General features: G+C 54.0%; 2 protein-coding genes across 2 annotated transcripts in view; one reads left to right on the top strand and one right to left on the bottom strand.

Annotated features, from left to right (window-relative positions):
- NIN (ninein) overlaps positions 1-1,187 on the bottom strand; it is a 76,594-nt gene extending 75,407 nt beyond the window's left edge. The window contains exon 1 of the mRNA XM_054400312.1: positions 1,005-1,187. Within this exon, the coding sequence (XP_054256287.1) occupies positions 1,005-1,187 (183 nt within the window). The remainder of the gene's footprint in view (positions 1-1,004) is intronic.
- Positions 1,188-3,634: 2,447 nt separating this feature from the next.
- Positions 3,635-20,157, top strand: ABHD12B (abhydrolase domain containing 12B). The gene is made up of 18 exons (XM_054400685.1): positions 3,635-3,662; positions 7,806-7,955; positions 8,077-8,148; positions 8,864-8,954; positions 12,117-12,461; positions 14,133-14,288; positions 15,890-16,017; positions 16,844-16,946; positions 17,022-17,141; positions 17,399-17,429; positions 17,602-17,647; positions 17,735-17,864; positions 18,073-18,113; positions 18,350-18,429; positions 18,635-18,717; positions 19,412-19,490; positions 19,660-19,784; positions 20,119-20,157. The coding sequence occupies exons 1-18, from the start codon at positions 3,635-3,637 to the stop codon at positions 20,138-20,140; spliced, it is 1,830 nt and encodes a 609-aa protein (XP_054256660.1). The 3' UTR covers positions 20,141-20,157.
- The last annotated feature ends 114 nt before the right edge of the window (positions 20,158-20,271 follow it).

The following is a 20,271-nucleotide window of genomic DNA, read 5'->3' as shown; positions in this document are numbered from 1 at the left end:
CCCTCTATGCCACCATCCCACAAACAGCAAAGCCACACAACAGTATCCAAGTGGTGGGAGCTCAAGACAATTAAGCTGCATAGAAAAGTCTCCACTGCTCAAAGACTACTCTACAGCTCCAAAAGTCAGAAACCTCCAACTGTATCCACCCCAGCTGTCAGCAGAAGAGCTACAGACCCTGGGGCAGATGAGGAAGAGGCGGCTTTGTTCATTGAAGGAATTGTTTTGTGAAAGCTGCAGCTTGATAGGACACAGGACTTGGGATGGCTGCTTAGCTCACGTCTGTCAAGATCCCTGGCTGCCCTGCTCTGCATCTTCTGATCTTAACAAGCAATTATGGGATTTCAGGATGATTTTAAGGGAAACAGCCCAAGCACATTGTGCTAAGAAGAAGGTAACACAGGAGGACAAGGACATCCATGCTGAACAGGAGGTCTTCCCAAGGTTAAGCAGCTTCTGCTCCCTGACATTTAGCTTTATAAAGGTACAATCATTTTGGGAAGCTCCATGTGCTCACCAACCACTGCTCTCCTACACAGGCTTCCAGTCCCCCCAAAACCCTAGCCCAGGTGGGTCTGTGATAACCACAGCTGTGTGGACACCAACACCCAGTATTGTGGACAGAGGTGGCTCAGCCAGCAACTGCTGGAGCTGGACAACATTCTCTACTCTAGAGAAGCGTGCATGACTTCACCTGGCCTCACCAGTTTAACCACAGCTTAAGACAACATAAATCACAGGCTTGGTTTTAGGTCCCCATCGCTTTGCAAGCACCTGGTGAGCTGGTTTGGGGAGGTGACCCAGGCCAGAAGCTGTAGTAAGTGGTGCTGGGGGGCACATGTTGCAAGTCTTGCAGCCCCAGAACCTCAGGGATGTTGGATACTCACAAATTAAGCCTCTTTCCACTACCCTCCCATGTGTGCCAAAGCAGCTGCTCAGTGCTGCCCTGGACCTTGCCGTCATCCTCCCCGCCGTCATCCTCCCCGCCGTCACCCTAGACTTACCCTGCCTAGGAGGTTGCCTTGCAGGAGGGTCTGCTGCAGTGCTGGTGCCACCTCCTCAAGGTGCAGCATGTGGCAGAGGTCGGTGAGCTCCTCCTGCCCCAGGGACCCTGTGCCTGTGCTGTCAAAACTGTCGAAGAGCTCCTTGAGGCGAGCTTCATACTGGTCCTGCTCAGCCTCATCCATCCCATAGCCTGCCACGCTAACCTGTGGGGAAAAAGGAGGCTGGTGAGCATCAACCATAGCATCCATGGCATGTAAAGACCAAAACCTCAATGGCTGGTAGAGGGGTAGGTACTCATGAAGATCACAGGATTGTTTGGTGCATTTTTGTTGGCATCATGTGAAGTTGGTGCTCTACCACACCTCCAACCTCTTCCACCCACTGGATGAAGCCAGAGGTCACACAGCAGAAAGATCATGGTGGAAAAAAAGCCTGCAGAGCTAAACCCTCAAGGTGGGGACAGCTCAGGTGGCAAGGCAGCCCCAGCTTCCAGGTCCCTATGTGCCACTTCACACTGGCTCCATGAGCACCTTATTTGCCTCAGCTGAAGCATCTGAGGTGTTTCAGCGGAAAATTGTTCCTTTGAGCTCCACAACCTGGGAGTTGGTTTCCAGGTGTTGCAGGTGATGTTTTATCTACCTTAGCAAAGAGATAAACAACCATCCCAACAGCAACACCTCCCCAGAGGCAGTGAGCAAAGCACAGGGCTCTGCCTGTGGTGGGGAGGGCATAAATATCCCAGCTGCTGCCTCTCCCACCACTCCAAACACCTCAGACCAGTGAGCCACCACATACATCTCACTCCATAAGCACAAAACATATTCCTGCACCAGATAAGCTCCTTTTCATGCTGGTCTGGGTGGCCAACGCATTATCAACATTCTTGGATGGCAGCTTGCAGCATCTCTGCTTTCCTCCACAACCTCAGCACAAAGCCACCCAGAGAGGACATGTTCCCCTTGGGTCATTGCTCTTGTTTAGGTACTTAGGTCAAACCATGTCTGAAAGCAGAGAAGGGTTTGAGAAGGGACACTAAGGGTGGCAGCAACTCCAGCCCTGGAGCAGAGATGACCCCAGAATGGAGACAGCTTCCTGCACCAGCAAACAAAGCCCAGGTAGTTTCTCCACCATGCAGCCAAGGGCTTTGTCCTCTGCAAGTCAACAACTTCTCACCTCTCACGCTAATCAGAGCATTACAGCCCCAGGAATTGTTTGGGGAGGGAAATTTCCCATCCAAAATGAAGGATTCACCTGGTATCTGTTCACCCAGCCTGGCTTGGGGCAAAATTACAGACTGGTGAAGATTGGGAGGGATCTCTGGAGATCATCTAGTTCAACCTCCCTAGTAAAGCAGGGCCACCCACAGCAGGTTTCCCAGGATCACAATGTCCAAATGGGTTTGGAATCCTCCAGAGAAGGGGGCTCCACAACCTCTCTGGGGAGTCTGCTCCATGGCTCCATCACCACAGGGTTCCCATGTCACCAGTTGTGCTTACAGACATCCCAGAACAACTGGAGCTGCAAGGTGCAGCCTGATTTCACCCTACCACCCACCACCACAACCTCAAGGAACACACTGATCTGCAAGAGCATTGTGAGCCACCACATCAGCTTGTCCAAGCACCTTGTGTCCCACCACCGTAGCTGGAGAGCTGGGAGATCTCCAGCACAAACACTGCAGCAGCCATGTCCTTGACTTTGCTGGTTGTAGAAGCAGATGCCAATGCAGAGCTGCACTGAGCCCCTGTGCCTGCTGAGGGAGGCAGGGCTGGTGCCAAGCGGCACGTAGGGTCTATGGGACAGAAATAGCCCAGCCTGCCTGCCCTTCCTCCTGTGCTGACATGGGCAAGGACAGCAAGAGAAGGGACACAGTCCCTCCTTGTGTCACTCTATGACTCTCACACCCCGAGGGTCCCCTTTTCTTCCACTCTCCCCCAGATGTCTCTTGAGCTGCTTTAGCCAAGTGCTGTGGATGGTGCTGAAGAGGGCACAGACAGATTTGCATTCATCCCAGGGCACAAAGGAAGAGTCAGCACCCAAGAACTCAGGTGTCTGCAAACAGAAGGAAGACAAACTTGTTTCTCACACCAGCAACCCCATTTCCCACCAGCACCCACTGGGCTCAATAGTGGCAGCTGCTGGATACTGGTATGAGGAGATCCTTTCCCACCACAAAAGGCACAGCCAAAACCTGCAGCAAAGGTGACTCCAACCCCTGGAGCTGCCCAGGCTTATTTGAGCATCTTCAGGATTAACCACCTCCTGCCCCTCAGAGACCTCTCCAGCACCTGACCCTACTTCCACACCACCAGAACCAGTTCCCCTAATCAGCATGGAGAGCTAAACATCACCTCCTGATGTGTCTCCAAGCATCTATGCTTAAAAAGCATTGGGGTCACCTCCTCTTGGTGTCATACCTAAAGACATACCAGAAACGTACCCAAAGCAGACAGCCCTAAAAACTCACCTGGATGGGTGAGGGAACCTGATGGGCTGAGGGAGGAGACACTGGGGAGCCCAGTAAAACCGGCAAGAAACATACAATCCTCAGAGAAGAGCCTCAGGTGCGTGGTCCCTGCCTGGGGCCAGACCCACCCCACAGCCTGGGTGAGCTTTTGGTGAGGGTACCATGGCTTCAGCAGCCTCACATCCTCACGGTAAGGGATGGTTGGAGCTAACTGGGCTCCACACAGCTCGGTGAGATCCAGTCGCCCCTGTGCAGCCTGGGGAAGGGGCATTTCAGCTTTCCAGCTCCAAAAGCATCAGAAATTAATAAAGAAAGGCACTGCTCCTCGCCTACCTGTCAGTCAGTCAAGGACAGCGAGCAGCCAGCAGCGAGGCGATCCTGCACGCATCCTGCACAACCTCCATCTTAGGAAGCCAGCGCCGGCACGCAGCCGGCTGCGCAAGGTGACCCAAGATGCCTACTCCCGACTGAATTATTCAGCAGCTCATCAAGAATGGAAGGGGGAAAAAAAAAAAAAAACAAACCAACCAACAACAAAACACCAAACCCAACCTTCCTACCTGATGAGCGCATGAGGCATCCCCCAGCAGTCAAAATAATGAGGTCAGTGACATCAGGGACCCAGTGTGCCCAGCCACCCTCCGCACCCGCGTGCCGGAGCTGCCTTGTTGAGGTTGGTGACAGGAGGGAGAGTGGCAGCAAAGAAAGGGCTAAGAGGGGAGGGAGGGGGGGAACAAACACAAAGCCTGAATTAAACCCCAGCCTTTCATCTCAGCTCCAGATGGACCAGCAGCTGAGATGCAGGAGGGCAGCCAGGAGCTGGCAGGATAATAGGGGGGGAATGAGTGGGCGGCAGCTGAGCTGGGGCTCCCCGGTCCCCTGCAAGGAGACAAGGCGCTGTTCCCTGCATAGGGCATCACTTTGTTTAGATTTATAGCTGCCCTTCTGTTATGCCCTTCCCCTCCCAAAAAGGGCCAGCTTGAGCAGACGGTGCAGAAGGGGACAAGTTTAGGAACTCCTTGGAGTCACAACCACATTATTCGTTATTTCTCTCCTCTCTAACACAAGTCCTGAGCAGCAAAGCATTGAGGGATGAGAAATTTTCCCCCAGCATTTCTCTCCTTCCTTTAAATCCAGTGCCTTCTGAGATCCAGATAACCTTCATGGCACAGAATGTAGAGGCTTGATAGGGCTCAACTCCCAGCTAAATTTAACTCAAACAATATAGGCTTAAACAGTAATTACCACTCTGCATATTAAGTGCCTGGAATCAATATCAACCTCTAAGCTTTCACCTCAAACTTATGAAGACACAGACTAGCTAGTCAACCATCATGTAGAGACATGACAATTGTCAACCTAGCCTTTTTTGATTCCAAACAGGGTTAATGCAAACAGCATACTTGCATGATATAAAGGTCTTGCAGATCTTAGGATATTAGAAGAAACTTTTTCACTGAAAGGGTTCTGAAACACTGGAACAGGCTGCCCAGGGAGGTGGTTGAACCCCCATCCCTGGAGGCGTTAAAAAAGATGCAGAGACGTGGTGCTGAGGGACATGGTTTAGCACCAGCTTTGGTAGAGTTAGATAATGGTTGAACTCCATGATTAGTTAAAGGTCTTTGCCAAGCAAAATAATTCTATGATCTCAAGGATGCTCTGCCTAGTTGCATCTCCAGGGTACATAGTTATGAGCTTCATTGCCTCCACCCCAACCAGCCCTTCCCATAAGTCACTGTCCTCAAGCAAGTCATCTCCTTCAAGGGATAGGAAAGAAAATGTTGCTTTGGCTGCTGCTCTGGATTGCCTCGACTCAAGCGAGGGCCTAGCAATTAGCAGCAAGTGCCTGGTGGAGAAGCATCAATTAGCTACCTCCAAAACACAAGCACCTGCTCTCCAAGAAGTAGCCATTTGGTAGCGCCCACCCAGGTTAAAAGCAACTGGTCCTTCTGTCTGCTCTCAGGACAAGCAGGATGATGTGAACACAGCTGGCAAAAGCCACCAAGACCCCAATTTTTAATGGCAGAGTTTATGATGAGATTCCCAGCAGCTACCAAAACCAAACCCTTGAGCTCTTGCTGGAAAGCTGGAGTTGGGGTTGTCTCATCTAACTCATTATCTCCTGCCCCAAATGAACCATCTCACCCATCACAGCTGTGTTTAAGCTACTGCACACCCACCGCTGCTGCCTGGGTCAGGATGGAACTCAGCCCTGCAAAATTCCATCTTACAGACTGAAGCTGGAAGAGGGTAGATTTAGACTGGATATTAGAAAAAAAATATTTAGAGTGAGGGTGGTGAGACACTTGGACAGGGTGCCCAGGGAGGTCATGGATGCCCCTTCCCTGAAGGTGTGCAAGGCCAGGTTGGATGAAGCCTTGAGCAACCTGGTCTAGTGGAAGGTGTCCTTGCCCATGGCAGGAAGGCTGGAACTAGATGATCTTTAAGGTCCCTTCCAACCCAAAGCACTCTACTTATCTATGACTCTTAGAAAGCAGCAGTTCCACAAAAGGAAAGACAAAAAACTCAACCAACCAACAAAAAAAATCTCAACAAAACAAACAAAAAACCCAACCAACCAAAACACACCACAAAAAGCCAATCAAGCTCCCAAATATCAGTAAATCACTTGACAGCATGCCTGGTTCTCCAAGGGTCACCACCAAAGTCAACTCTACAGCTGGCAGTTCCTCCTCCCCATTGAGCATGGTCATAATTTTCACAGCCCTGCTGCTTTGCACCTCAACACCACCTCTCCAAAACCACATCCAGCCCCTCCAAAGTCAGCAGATAGAAAGAGATTCTGTTAAGCAAACTCTGCTCTGGTTTAGCAAAGCACCATAAATTGATGGAGAGGGCTTCAAAAGGAGCCCAGAGGTTTGAATATTCACGCCAGCCTGGGATTTGCATTGCAATAGGGTCTTTCAAGGAGCTGCCTTCCCCTTTCCAAGGGAAAACAAAGCGCCCATCTGGTTTGATTTTTGGAAACTGGGATGGACTGGGGGCATCAGCTCAATAATTCAGGGAGCTCCGGGTGTGATAAAGCCCAAGGTCCAAGACACAAAGCTGATTATTGCTGAAGTAAACAAAGCAAGCTGGCGGTCGATCCAGCAATGCCAGGAAAGGAGGGATTTGGGAATTCCCACCCAGCTCAGTCCTGCACTGGCTCTGATAACGATGCTGAATCACAGCGATAACTCCAAGCTTCTCACCAGCATCCCCAGTTTGGGCAGCAAGGAAGATTCATAGACTCATAGAATGGCTTGGGTTGGAAGGGACCTTAAAAATCATCTAGTTCCAACCCCTCTGCCATGGGCAGGGACGCCTTTGTACCCAACCCAAAGTGACACCTAATTGTATGGAACACCCAGCTCCAGTAACTCACCCCCTTTCCAGGTTGTGGATTTGGGGCTTTTCCTGGCTCACAGCCTCAGCTCTATCCTTATCCCACCACATGTGACAGGCCCACAGCCTACAACCAGACAGCAGATGCTGTCTGCCACCCTTAGTGACAGCAAGGGCTCCGCCGATGACAAAACAACTCCTGTTATTAATTCCTCCAGCCACAGCCTGCTGCTTCCTCAGCTCAGCCCAAGCACAGTTGGTCCAAACCCCATTCCCAGCGTTTTGGGGTGTTTGGAGCATCTCTCCAGGGATGGGACGTGGGTAGGGACAACCCACCGGAGGAGATGCCCTTGGCAGGATGCCCCATCAGACCACTGCCGCCTGAGCAAAGGCCACTGACAGGGACTGTGGAGGCTTTTGCATGGCCTCCACCCATTCAGGCACAACTCTGTCTCAAAACACCCACTGCACCCTACGCTATGAAACCCCTGTCCCCCTCCTCCAGCATCTCCCTCTTCCTCTCCAGCACCTCTTCGGGCATCACCCCCCTCCTCTCCAGCATCTCCCCCTTCTTCTTCCAACAATCCCCTCCTTGTCTCCTCTCCAGTAACCCCCTTCTCCTCTTCAGCATCCCCTCCACCCCTCCAGCATCCCTCTCTCGTTCCCAGCACGCCACCCCTTCCTCTCTAGTATCCCCTTCCCTCCTCAAGCATCTCTCCGCTTCTTCCAGTATCCCCCATTCTCCCTTCCAGTAGCTCCCCTCTCTTCTTTCCAGCATCCCCTTCCCTCCTCAAGCATCTCGCTGCTTACTCCAGCCTCCCCCTCTCCCTTGCAGTATACTCCCCTATTCGCCTTTCAGTATCCTCCTCCCTCCTCATTTCCAGTATTCCCCCTTCTCCCTTGCCCCTCTTTCCCCTTTCCAGTATCCCCACCCCCAGCTCCTTTCTAGCATTCCCGCATTTCCCCCTCCAGTATCCTCCCTTTCCAGCTCCCATTTATTCCAGCATCTCCCACTCCTCCTCCATTACCCACCTTCTCTCCAGCACCCACCTCTCCCGTCGCTCCCTCTCCCCCGCCGTCCCGTCCCGTTTCCCGACACACGCGGTGGCAGCCCCGGGAAGGGGCGGGCTGCGCCCCGGTACCGCCCGCGGAGGAGGGACCGGAGGCGGCAGCCGGGACCTCCTCCCCTACCCCCATCCCTGGAGTCCTGGTAAATTCCCCACCTATCCCGCCCTCACTCCCCTTCCGGGCTCACCCAGCGCGGCTGCCGGTGCCGGTAGCTCCGGGCGCGGCGGAGCGGAGCGGTGCGGGGGAGTACGGAAACGGGAACGGTACCAGGGGAGGTGCCGCGTTCAAATGCGGCCTCGTTTATTGGGCAGAGACTCGGGGGCGGCCACAGGGGGACTGGGGGGCGGCCCCGGGGCGGGGTGAACCGGCAGCCTTTGTGCGTCCGGGACCGCCCCTTGCCTGGCACCGCCGGAGTTCGGCACCACGGGGGACGGTGAGGGGGGGTCCCACAGGCTGTGAAGCATCCCCGGTAGCATCGCTGTGGTCCCTGATGTCCTGCTCCCCGGGTGACATCACACTGGCTCCACACTGTGTTGCATCCCAGGGTGGCATCACCTTGGTTCCCACCTTCCTGCTCCCTAGGACGGCAGTAACCTGGCTCCCTGCTGTCCCACACCCCAAGGTGGCACCAACCTGGCTTCTTACTGTCCTGCACTGCATGGTGGCATAACTTTGGTTTCCACCAACCTGCACCCCAGGGTGGTATCTACCCCAACTCTCCACTGTTCCTGGGTGGCATCACCCACACTCCCCATTGTCCTGCACTGCAAGATGGCCTTGTCCTGGCTCCTCACTGTCCTCTCATCTGGGTGGCATCACCTCTGTTTCTGTTATCCCACACTCCAGAGTGGCATGACCCCAGTCCCTCCCTGTCTTGCACCCCATGATGACATCACCTCAGGGTGCCATCATTCCAGGTCCCCATTGTCCTGTCCTCTGCACAGCATCACCCTGGCTCCTTGCTGTCCTGCACCCCAGGGTGGCATCACCATGGCTCCCCACTGTCCTACACCCCTGGGGACATGGCCCTGCAGCTCCTCAGTGTCCCAAAAAAACAATGGTACATCACGTGAGCTGCCCCATGCCTGAGGGTCACATCACCACGTCACCTCACTGTCCCCCTGCCCTGGGATATGGCACCCTGGCTCCTTGCCATCCTGGGGCCTGCAGGGCTGGCATCCCCCCCGGGTGTCCTTGTGTCACCATGATGTGGCACCCACCACTCATCCCAGCACCCATGGTGGCTTGGCATATTGACCTGCCTGTGCCTCCACTTGCTTTAGTGTGGGGACACAAGCAGGGATAACCCTCTGCCCCATCAGCCATCCCACAGGGTGGGCTGCAGGGCTCTGACACATTATCTATGGCCACCATCCAAACTCAATCCCTTTATTTAAACCTCAGCAGCCCTCATTAGAGGCTGGAGCCATCAGCCACCCACGCTCCCACAGGCACAGACCGAGTGACAACGAGCTGGCTGTCCCCAAGGGTTGTGGCTTGTGGATTCTCTGGTGCCTAATAAAAGGTTCAGCTCATGTTTCAATCTGCCCTCACACATTTGCAGGGGATCGTTTTTGCTGCTTTTGGGGAAGACACTGGGGACATCATAACTTTTACACCCTCTTCCCTTGTTTTTAAGGCACCTAAAATCAGCCTGTGAGCTTGAAATGTTTAGGGGGGAGAAACAAAGGCAACACAAAACTTCACAGACAGATGCACAGATGTTTGGTGAATTGCATAAGCCTTGCCTTGAAGTGCAACCAGGCTTAAAACCCCAGGAGATCCTGCAGAGGTTTGCCCCTCAGTCCCACTGGCTACACCAGAGACAAGAGCCCACACATGAGCTAAAATGTAATAGGGGAGCAGAGCTTCTCTGTGAGGAGCCTGGAGAAGAACAGACTGAGAAGGGATCTTATCTTTGGTCAAGCATTGGAACAGGCTGTCCAGGAAAGTGGTGGAATCACCATCCCTGGAGGTGTTCAAAAAACTTGTGGACAAGGTGCTTTGGGACATGATTTAGTTGAAATGGTGGTGTTGGGTTGATGTTTGGACTTGATGGCATTTTCCAACCTTAATGATTCTATGATCAATGCTGATCAATATCTACAGGGTGGAGGGCAAGAGGATTGGGCCAGACTCTTGTCAGTGGTGCCCAGCAACAAGACAAGGGGTAGCGGGAACAAACTGGAACCCAGGAGGTTCCATCTGAACAGGAGGAGAAACTTGTTTGCTGTGAGGGTGCTGGAGCCCTGGAGCAGGCTGCCCAGAGAGGTTGTGGAGTCTCCTTCTCTGGAGAGATTCCAAAGCCACCCAGACATGGTGATCCTGGGCAAGCTATTGTGGAAGACCCTGTTTTAGCAGAGAGGCTGGACTGGAGGATATACAAAGGTCCCTTCCAACCCCTACCAGTCTGTGACTCTGTGACTTAAGGTGCTGCAGCAGTCAGGGTAGATTTGCTGCCTGCCAGGGAAATGGGACATGGCAAAACCCAGTGGGTCTTTCAGCATCGAGCAAAGCCCTGTCCCTGGATGGGGCCATGTCCCCACATGGTGATTATAAAGGGAAGGGAGCCTTGGCGAGTGGCTTTGCTGGACAGATGTTAGCAGCCATGGCTTTGTGCCGGGGGAGGGCTTTTTTGTTTGGGTTTTTTAACATTTGCCATTTTTCTCTGAGTCTTTCTTCAGTGCTGACACTTGCCCAAGGTTTTTCTTTCTTTTCTTTTCTCTCTCTCTTTCCTCATTTGTTTTTGGTTTTTTTTACCAGCCCCATTTCAAACCCTTTTTCACCGCCACATTATGTTGAAGTTGAAACCATCTGGTGCTTTGTTTTGTTGCAAGCCCGGCTGAGTCTGGCGAGTGCCAGGACCTTTATTCCCCCAACCCTCCTCCTCCTCCCCCTCCTCCTCTTCCTCCTCCTCCTCCTCCTCCTCGCTAATCCAAGCGACAGCCCCAAACCATCTCCCCCAGTCACCCAACAAAGCAGCTCGGCGCGTGTTTGGAGGCGTGCATTCAGCTGGGTGTTGGGGACATGCAGCACCCCCCGTGTCCCCATAGAATCAGATAATTGTTTGGTTGGAAGAACCTTTTCAGATCGTTGAATCCAACCTGCAACCTAAGACCACCACAGCCATCAAAACATGTCCCAGAGTGCCATGTCCACACACTTCTTGAACACCTCTGTCCCCACAGGGATGTGCAGCCCTCCAAGCTTCTTGGTGCAGTGCAAATTCCTGACTCATTTTTAAGACCAGCTGTTAGCAAAGGCATCCTGATTTTATTTTTCCCCTCCTTTTACCCTCAGGAGGAAAGCATTTTTCAAGGATCCCTGGAGCCTCAACAGACACAGACCACACCAATCTATTTTTGGAGCCCCTTTCCAGCAAGCAGCTGCATTTGATGGTGGCATTTGCAGCCAGCACCGGAGGAAGGAAACCTCCTGCTAGCTCACACTGTCACGTGTGACACACCACACACACACACACAAAAGGCACATGTGGGAAAATCCAGGATTGCTGGACACAATCTGCCTCCAACGGCTGGGCTGGTCCCAGTGCTGTGAGCTCAAGGCTTGGCACAAAGCCACCCCCAAAAAATGGGGTCAGTGGCTGCGGACGCTTGCGCAGGCAGTGGGTGACCCCTCTGCAAGGCCATGGGTGCTGAGTCCCTGTAGGAACACCCTCCCAGCACAGCTCTGGTTGCCCTGTAATGCTTTCCTTCCCATTTCCCCAGTACAATGGGGTGCTTTGTTCTGCTGGGGAGAGGAGAAGTCCAGCCACATCCCGTGGGAGCATTGAGGTAGCCAAAAGCTGCTCTTGCCTTCTGGGATCTCCTCCCATTGTGCCATGTTGGGCAAGACACCCTTTGCCCCAGTCTCTTACTGGAAAAAGTGTCCTGGAAACAGCAGGGCAATAAAACAAATAGCCAAAAATTAGGGGGAAAAAAAACGGGGGGGGGGATCATCATCGAAAAGTAAACAAGGGGGGCATTTAGGATAAGACGCTGCAGGAAAATCCACCTGGAAAGCTCTCCATCCCACAGCTGGTGAAGGGAGAAGTTTGGGGTGAAATAAGCCCAAACTTGGATATTTTTGTTCACCTGAAACAATGGCGAGCTGCAGCAGTTCCGCATCTCCTCGGCTGCAGCTCGTTGCTGCCATCGCATGTCCAGTCCCCCACTGCACAAGTCTCATATCCGCCACCGGTGCTGGTGCCTCAAGCTGCTCATCCTTTCAGCTGCAGGATCTTCCCTCCAGCCAAGGAAATCCTCAAATTTGCAACGTTTGCTGTGCCAGAGCTTTACTGGAAGAAGTATTTGCATGGATCCTCCACCCCAGTGGAGTGTGTTGCCAAAGCTTCTACAGAACTCCACACTGACTTCCTTCAGCTCCCACTGCCAAATAAAGTCTTAGAAGGTAGCACTGGCTATACCCTTTCTATCCCCATGGACCACAAAGAGAAGGTGCTGGGGGTCACCTATCCCTTCCTCTTCATGGCAATGTGCTGCTGTGTACCCCAGCTGCAGCCCCAGTACCTAAGTGGGAATGGGGTGAAATGGGAAGGGAAGGAAAAAGCTCTTGGGTATGTAAAACCAGCTGGCTTTGCTGGTTGCTTCTACTACCTTCTTCTTGGCAGGTAGCACGAGATAAGCAGTTCGCAGGTGGCATGTGCCACCTTATTGCAACATCTGCTGACTGTGAATGCACAAGCACTTGCCCACAACCCTGGTTTGACCAGACCAGTTTGTCTTTGGATTTGCAATCAGGCTTAGCTCAGTCTGTGCCCACATAAACCTCACCAATTCACACAGCTGCAGCTGAGCATCTCACCAAGCCCATAACCATGGGTGCTGGAGAGCCACGTGCCCAACCCCTCCCTTGTGCCAGCAGTTTGTCCCACCATCATATAATGGTTTGGTGGGAAAGAACCTTAAAGATCACCGAGTTCCAAAACTCATGCCATGGGCACAGACACCTCCTACTGGACCAGGTTGCTCAAGGTCTCATCCAACCTGGCTTTGACCGCTTCTGGGCTTGGAGACTCCACAACTTCTCTGGGCAACCTGTCCCAGTGCCTCACCACCCTCCTGGGGAAGAATTTCATCCTAATGTCTAATCTAAATCAATCTTCTTCCAGTCTGAAGATCTTTTGATAATCTGATTATCCTCAGACTATCCAGTCTCAGGATATTTCGATAGAGAACCTTACAAAAATACACTGATCTGAGACAAGAAAAAAAGGAATAGGCATCTCCAGGGGACAAAAAAGAAGAAAATTTAGTTAGCTTTCATGTCCCACCAATCACAGGAGTTCAGGAAAAGCAGCAGCAGCACAGATCTTGCTTCGGAGGGTAGGTGGGACTAGAGCAGCTCAAAAGGCCAGCACTCTTCTGCAGAAAGGCTTCTTCTCTCTGAGCCTTCTTGTGCTCTATTTAAGCAAGTCCTCCTGGTCGTGGATTCCACTGGCAAGCAGGGTGATGCAGATCGTGTCCCAGCCATATGTGCTCATGTCCAGGCAGCACATCCTCCTGCACCTGGAAGGGTTTCAACTGGGAATACTGGTGAAACTAGCTTAATTCTTTCCTGGTGGGAAGCTTCAGCCTATGAAGTTCTGCCTGACTCAGCCTGACAAAGCTGTGGGTGAGAGAGGACAACCAGCAGCAGGTTTATCCCCTTCTAGCTGAAGCCAGTTTGGGCTGAAAGTGCTTTTTTCCTTTATTTTGGGTATTCTTTGGTAAGCTGGAAGCTTTCCCTGCACTCTCCTTGCCGTGGCAAGGCTGATTTTCTCCGCGTGTCCCCATGCTGTTGGCCCCCAGCTCTCCATAAGGGGTAGGGGGCTGCGGCCCCAATAGGGTCCCCCCATTTCCTGGGATGCCCTGGGGTTCCCTCCACGCCCCAGAGCCCAGGCAGGGCGCGGCCCCCCAGCATGGGCAGCCCAGGCCCCACCCTGAGGCTTCAGGGGGCACGTGGTGTGGAAGATGCGGCAGGTGATTGGCTGAGAGTGGAAGATGTGGGCGGGACCTGGAGGAGAGGAGAGGTGTTGCCGGGAGTGAGGCGGGGCCTAGGTGCGTGAGGCGCGGCCTGGCTGCATGAGGTGACTGTGATTGGGTGAGAGGCGGGGCCTGGCTGTGCGGGGTGCAGCTTTATTGGCTATGGGGCGGGGCCTGGACTTGTGGGGCGTTGTCCGACTGCCTGCGCTGGTGTTTTATTGCGGGGGCGTGGGCTGGCTGTGGGGTGGGGCTTGTGCCCGTAGAGGGGGAGGCTTGTTCGACGTCGGGCGGGGCTTGGCGGCGGTGATAGCATCAGGAGCGATGCGGCGACGGGGGCAGCGGGGCCTTGGCGATAGCGGGGACAGAGACGGTGACAGCGGCCATGCAGAGGGCAGGAAGAGCACGACCCGGCGGCAGCGGTGAGGACCCAACGCGGAGTGGGCAGCCCGGGCTGCTGGGCTGGAGTGGGGGGCTCTGCTGGGCGATTGTGTCCCTGTCCCCGTGTAGTGTTTCTCTGACGGGTTCCCCTGTCCTTCCCCACCCTGCGACGTGTCTCATGCTCCGTAGGTCCGTCCCTGTGCCATGGCCGTGCTCCCGCGCCGAGGCTGTCACCTCGTGCTGTGTTCGTGTCCCGCGTTCCCACACCATAGCCTTGTAACCTCCCTGTGGCCGTGACCCCACGTGTCCCCCTCCAGCCACAGCTGTGCCCAGCCTGTACCACAGCCATGTCCCCATGTCATCCCGCCATGGCTGTGATCCCATTTCATGGCCATGCCCCCCCACCCCCGACCATGATGGCACTCTGTTTCGGTGTCCCCATGTCACCTTGCTGTCCCTATGAAGCCATGTGGTGGCTTGTTGCTGTGACAGTTGTCAGAGTTACCCCTTGGTGGACACAGCTCCCTGGTCCCAGCCCATGCAGTGTTGTGCAAGGATGGGTGTGAGTTCTCAGCCCTGCACTTGAAGGTGAGGTGTGGACCAAGACTAGAACCCAATAATTAACTGAAGCAACCCTGAGGGCTTTGCGGGTCCGTTGCTGCTGGTGTACAGCGGGACAGCTCACAGGACAGTCTGGGAGAGTGACTGGGTTTTGAGGAGCTCCCCATGGCTCGTGGCACCCTGCACCCTCTTGGGCTACCTGGAGAACCATGCCACTGTGCTCTGGCACCTGCTTTCTCAGCATCTAGTGGTACTTTGCAGGGCAGGCAACAGGCTAAAACTGTTTCAGCAGCAGTGATGGTGACCTCAGGCACACTCTGGCTTGGACACGTAGCAGAAGCCTCTGCTCTAGATTTCCTAGTGCTGGAAGAGGTTGCCTGTTATCTGGCACCATCGTCTCGTGAGATGTTGGTGCTGGGCAAGCTGCAGCTCTTACCTTTCTCTTCGGTCTTGGAAACTGGGGCTGGCTGGTGGCTCACTGGGTGCATTCCTCAGCCCTTTGAAGCAGGAAGCTGTTGGAGGTGGTCACACTCCTCACCTGTGCTGGTGGCACTAAGGAACATTGCTCTGGAAACTGGTTTCTCCCATGGTGCTGGGGGATCCCCAAGCCCCTTTCCTAGCTTTGCTCCTTTTGCCTGGAGAATCACAGAGGCTCTGGGTGCTGGGTTTGGGGATACCTCTAAGACCATATCTCACCAACTACAGCTTGGGGTGTGGCCACAGAGTACTGGTCGCTCCTTACTGCTGGTTTGGCTTGCAGCTCCTGGCCCTGGCAGTGCCCTGCCCTTCCTGCTCACTGGTATCTTGTGGGAGGCTGGGGGTGATCCGATTGTGACCTCTAGTGACATTGTGTCATGATGGGTCTGCTTTGACCCCTTGGCTCCATCCTCAAAAGCCAAATACAACATGGAGATCCGGTTGCCCATCCCAAGGGGACACAAACAGCAGCTTCACGCCCTTGTGGAGCAAAACCCACTGTGACCAACCATCACAACTGGGATTGGGGATGAGGACCCCACTCTGCAGTGGCTCAAAACCCTTGTGGTGGGAGGGGATGTGCTGATGGGTGTCTGCCTTTCAGGAGCCGCCTGGCCTGGTGCCCCAGCCTGCGCACCCTGCTCCTGAACCTGCTCCTCATCTATATCTCCGTGCCCTTCCTCATCCGCCTCTTCCCCTACATGCTCACCAAATTCGTCTTCCTGAATTTCTGTGAGTGCCTGGAGGCTGTTCCATCTGGGAGACCCCTTCCCAGAGATTCAGCAAGCAGGGAGCTGGGGGTGGATGTCCTCAGAAGGTGGGTGGGGCCACACCCAGCACTTGGGTGACACCAGGACAGCACCCATCCTGCCTTCGCCTTGCCGTGGATTGGCAGAGGAGCCATAGAAGGAACTTTCCCGTTGGTGCCTCACATTTTGCAAGCTCTAATAACTCAGTGCTGTTTACTGTTACTCAACACTGTTTACTGCCAGATGTTGCAACACATCTGGGCATGCAGGGTGTCAACAGGGCAAGGAAAGAGGGTGGAATGGGGTGGCAGAGGGCTGTGCTCACCTGCCCCCTCCCTGAGGCAGGTATAGAACAGCCCTTGACTTCTGAGCAAATTATTTAAATAGTTTTGGGAATAATGCTTAAAAGCAGCTGGGAATGAGGGTTCTTGGGTTCTTCTGGTGGGGTCTTCTCAATGCTGATCAATAGCTAAAGTGTAGAGGGCAAGATGATGGGGCCAGACTCTTTTTGGTGGTGCCCAGTGACAGGACAAGGGGCAACAGGCACAAACTGGAACCCAGAAGGTTCTACCTGAACAGGAAACTTCTTTGGTGTGAGGGTGCTGGAGCAGGCTGCCCATGGAGGTTGTGGAATCTCCTTCTTTGGGAAGATTCCAAACTCACCTAGATGTTGTGATCCTGGGCAAGCTGCTGTGGGTGCCCCTGCTTTAACAGGGGGGTTGGACTGGATGACCCACAGAGGTCTTTTCCAACCCCCACCATGCTGGGATTCTGTGCTGCCCATGTGATGGCTGTGATTTCTCCATCAGTGGCCTTCCCCTTCTTCGTGGACCTTAGGCAGCCAGAGCTGCTTCTGAACAACACCATCAGCCTGTACCTCACCACCGAGCCAGACATCACAGTTGGAATCTGGTGAGCAAGGCAGCCCTGGCATCCCAGGTGGTCACAGGTGGGACCTCCAGCGTAACCCTGCTCTGGTTCCTTCAGGCACACAGTACCAGGCAGTAGAGCATCAGAGGCACAGAGCAAGGACCAGCGCTGGTACGAGGAGGCACTTGCTGATGATCACCCTGTGATCATCTACCTGCATGGCAATGGGGGGACCAGGTGAGTACCCAAGAGCATGCTTGTACCTTTCCCAGGGGAAGACTTCTCCCAGGGGACCTCCAGCTGTGGTGGGTTTTGACTTCATGGGTCAAGGGAGAAAAGTGCCTTTGAGTTACAGGGAAACATCAAAACCAACCTCAGAGCATTCAGCTTACTTCTCCTGGGAAAAGGCCATCTTGGTCCCTCACCTGGCCAGTGCTGGAAGGGAGGGTGTTTTGAGGGTTCTTCCCCAAATCTAACCTCCCTGTCTCCATCAGAGCTGCAAGCCACCGTGTCCAGTTCTTGAAGGTAAGCGGTCACCTGTGTCAGACCAGAACCTGTTTGAGGTGAGGCTTCTCACACTGGCTCTGGGGACCCCAGAGGGACCCTGGGCAGAGTGAGCTCAGCCACTCTGGGGGGGGTGTTGGGCTGCATCCCACCCCCACTCCCAGGACATAACAGGATGGTGCTCCTCCGACAGATTATGGGGGCTGCTGACTTCCACATCCTGGCTCTTGACTACAGAGGTAAAGTTGCTTCCTGGCCCCTTGTTGACTGTCCCTTTGGGGACAGTCGCTCCACCAGTGTCATAACACAGAATCATGTGCCCACAGGCTATGGGGACTCCAGTGGGCACCCCACGGAGAGTGGCTTCACCACAGATGTTCTGGCACTCTATGACTGGACCAAAGCACGGAGTGGGAACAGCAGCATCCTCTTCTGGGGACACTCCTTGGGGACAGGGTAGGTGTGGGCACAGGTGAAGTGAGGACACCCTGCAGGTGCTGGGGCCAGATGGGTGCCACCCAGAGATGGACCAAGGGGCTGGAGCAGCTCCTTGGTGGAGGCACCTGCAAAGTAAAAGTCAGCAGGGAATGGAGTGCTGAGGGTACCACGCACCCCATCAGGGCATTGTGGCTGCTCCCCCTCACTGTCATCTCTCTTGTCACAGGATTGCCACAAATGTGGCAAGAAAGCTGCAAGAAGAACGAGGTAAGGGCCAGTGTGGCTGTGTCACCACAGGTTTTGGGGGCCACAGAGGGGCTGAGGAGCCCCATCACACTCTGCTCAAGCATCAGGCTTGGCCCCTGTGGTGGTGACAAGCAGCTGTCCTTGTCCTCCCTCATGGGATGGAGCTGTTTTGGTCTCCTGGCTGCTGCCTGGGATGGGAGAATGGCAGCAGCTCAGTGTGGGGATGGATCCCCCCCCCAGACCCATTTTACTCTCAGGGGTCCAGGTTGATGCTGTGGTCCTGGAGTCACCCTACACCAACATCCGTGATGCAGCTGCTCACATCCCCATCACCAAGGTGAGCCCCAGAACTTTGTCTGTGGTGCTTACCAGCAGTGATGGGTGAGGAGTTCTGTCCGTGGGGTTCCTCTGTGGTGATGGGTGGTGGTCTCTGCCTGTGGGGTCTCCCAGCGGTGGCATCCCCAGCCACCCAGGCCTCACCCCAGCAGAGGAAGGGTACATTGAAGCCATGATATAGCACCCCCCACCTCTCTCCCTGGCAGATCTACCGCCAGTTCCCGGGGTTCGGGTACCTCATCCTGGACTCTCTAGCCCTGGGCGACATGTTCTTCCGCAGCGATGAGAAGTGAGTGCCTGCAGGGATGTGGGGATGATGCTGGGACCACCTGGAAGAGGAGGGACAGTTTGGTCAGGTCACACCATATAGTTCCTACTCTCACTTGTGTTTGCCCAGCTTACTCATGCTTTAGACGTGGCTTTTTATTTGCGTAACTTCAGATAGCAACTTTGCTTTTGAGCGAAGTCCACAAACCAACATCAGGGGTTGATTTTATTATTTTTTTTTTTGAGCCCTATGTGCTCAGGTGCCACCCAGATTGCAGAACCCACACCCTGGGGTGGCAGGTCCCTCCTCCTCCCTGTTTATGGGTGCCTTGGCCATAAGCCACCTGGTTCACAGGTGTTTTTTAATCCTGAAGACCCTGTGGCAGGGGTTTAAAGGTTATTAGGGTGCTGGGGTGAGCAGGGTGGCTGTAGAATCATGGAGTCATTTTGGTTTGGAGACCTTTAAGATCATGAAGTCCAACCATTAAGCCAACACTGCGGGATCACTGCTAAACCATGTCTCTCAGCACTCATCTACACAGCTTTTCAGCTCCACCACTGCACTGGGCAGCCTGACATCATCAAATTGGGGAAGTTCTACTGGGTGCTGCTCTGAAAGGCAGCATCAGGGAAAGGGGGGCAGGGTTGCCAGTGGAGGCTTCCAGAGGTCTGTCAGCTCCAGGGTGACTCCTCAGTGCTGTGCTTGCTGCCCACAGTGTGAAGGTGCTGTCCTGCCCGCTCCTTATCCTGCATGCAGAAGATGATGATGTGGTGCCTCCACATCTGGGTCGCAAGGTAGGACCACCCTCATCTCCCTGTGGGCTTTAACTGGGGCTGGGCACAAGTTTAGCCTGGTTTGGGGGGGGCTGAAGAGGAGGTAGAAGGGGTGGCCTTCCCTAGGGTGCCAGGAGGGGGTTTGGGGTCCCTGTGCATGCCACTAACCCCACTCTCATCCCCTGGGCAGCTCTTCGAGACAGCACACAGCGCCTACAAGGACAAAACCAAAGTGAAGTTCATTACCTTTCCTGAAAAACTTGGCCTGGGCCATGACTATATCTCTTTCAACCCAGAGCTGCCCACCTTGCTGAAGTAAGTGCTGCTTCAGAAATGAGGTAGGAGGCATAGAATGAGCTTTGGCCTCTTCTTCCATCCCCTTTTGACACAATCACATGAGTGCCTTCAGCCTGCTCCTTCCCCTTCCCCAGGGTGCTGGCATCAATTTTTTTGAAGTCCAGGCACTAAGCTTATCCTCAGCCTGGGTATCAAGTGGAAGTAGCCCTGGGGGTAGCACTCAGCTTCTCTTGTGCCTGGGTGCTTTTCTGTAAGCCCAGCTCAGACCCAGATCCAAGGATCAGAAATGAAGCTCTTGAGCAGCCCAGCATGGTCAGTGATAAAGTTGAAGGTTTATTTGGTCTCGTTGCAGAGACTTCTTGAAGATGAAGTGACAGCAGCTACTGTATGCAATGACCATAAGCACTCCCCCTAGTCCTCTCCAGGATCCCCCCTCCCTGCCAGCTGCACTGAACTTACTGCTGTATGTAATAAAAACTACTGAGAAGTGTCCTTCCTCACCTAC

This window comes from Indicator indicator, chromosome 4, assembly GCF_027791375.1.
Source record: "Indicator indicator isolate 239-I01 chromosome 4, UM_Iind_1.1, whole genome shotgun sequence".
Lineage (NCBI taxonomy): Eukaryota > Metazoa > Chordata > Aves > Piciformes > Indicatoridae > Indicator > Indicator indicator.
Note: the sequence above shows the minus strand (reverse complement) of the source record. Positions and strands in the feature narration are given on the sequence as shown.

Coding starts and splice junctions, on each gene's coding strand:
- ABHD12B (XM_054400685.1), top strand. CDS start 3,635: ATGGCTTCAGCAGCCTCACATCCTCACG. Junction 14,289..15,889: donor AGCACGACCCGGCGGCAGCG/GTGAGGACCCAA, acceptor TCTGCCTTTCAG/GAGCCGCCTGGCCTGGTGCC. Junction 17,648..17,734: donor CCTGGCTCTTGACTACAGAG/GTAAAGTTGCTT, acceptor ATGTGCCCACAG/GCTATGGGGACTCCAGTGGG.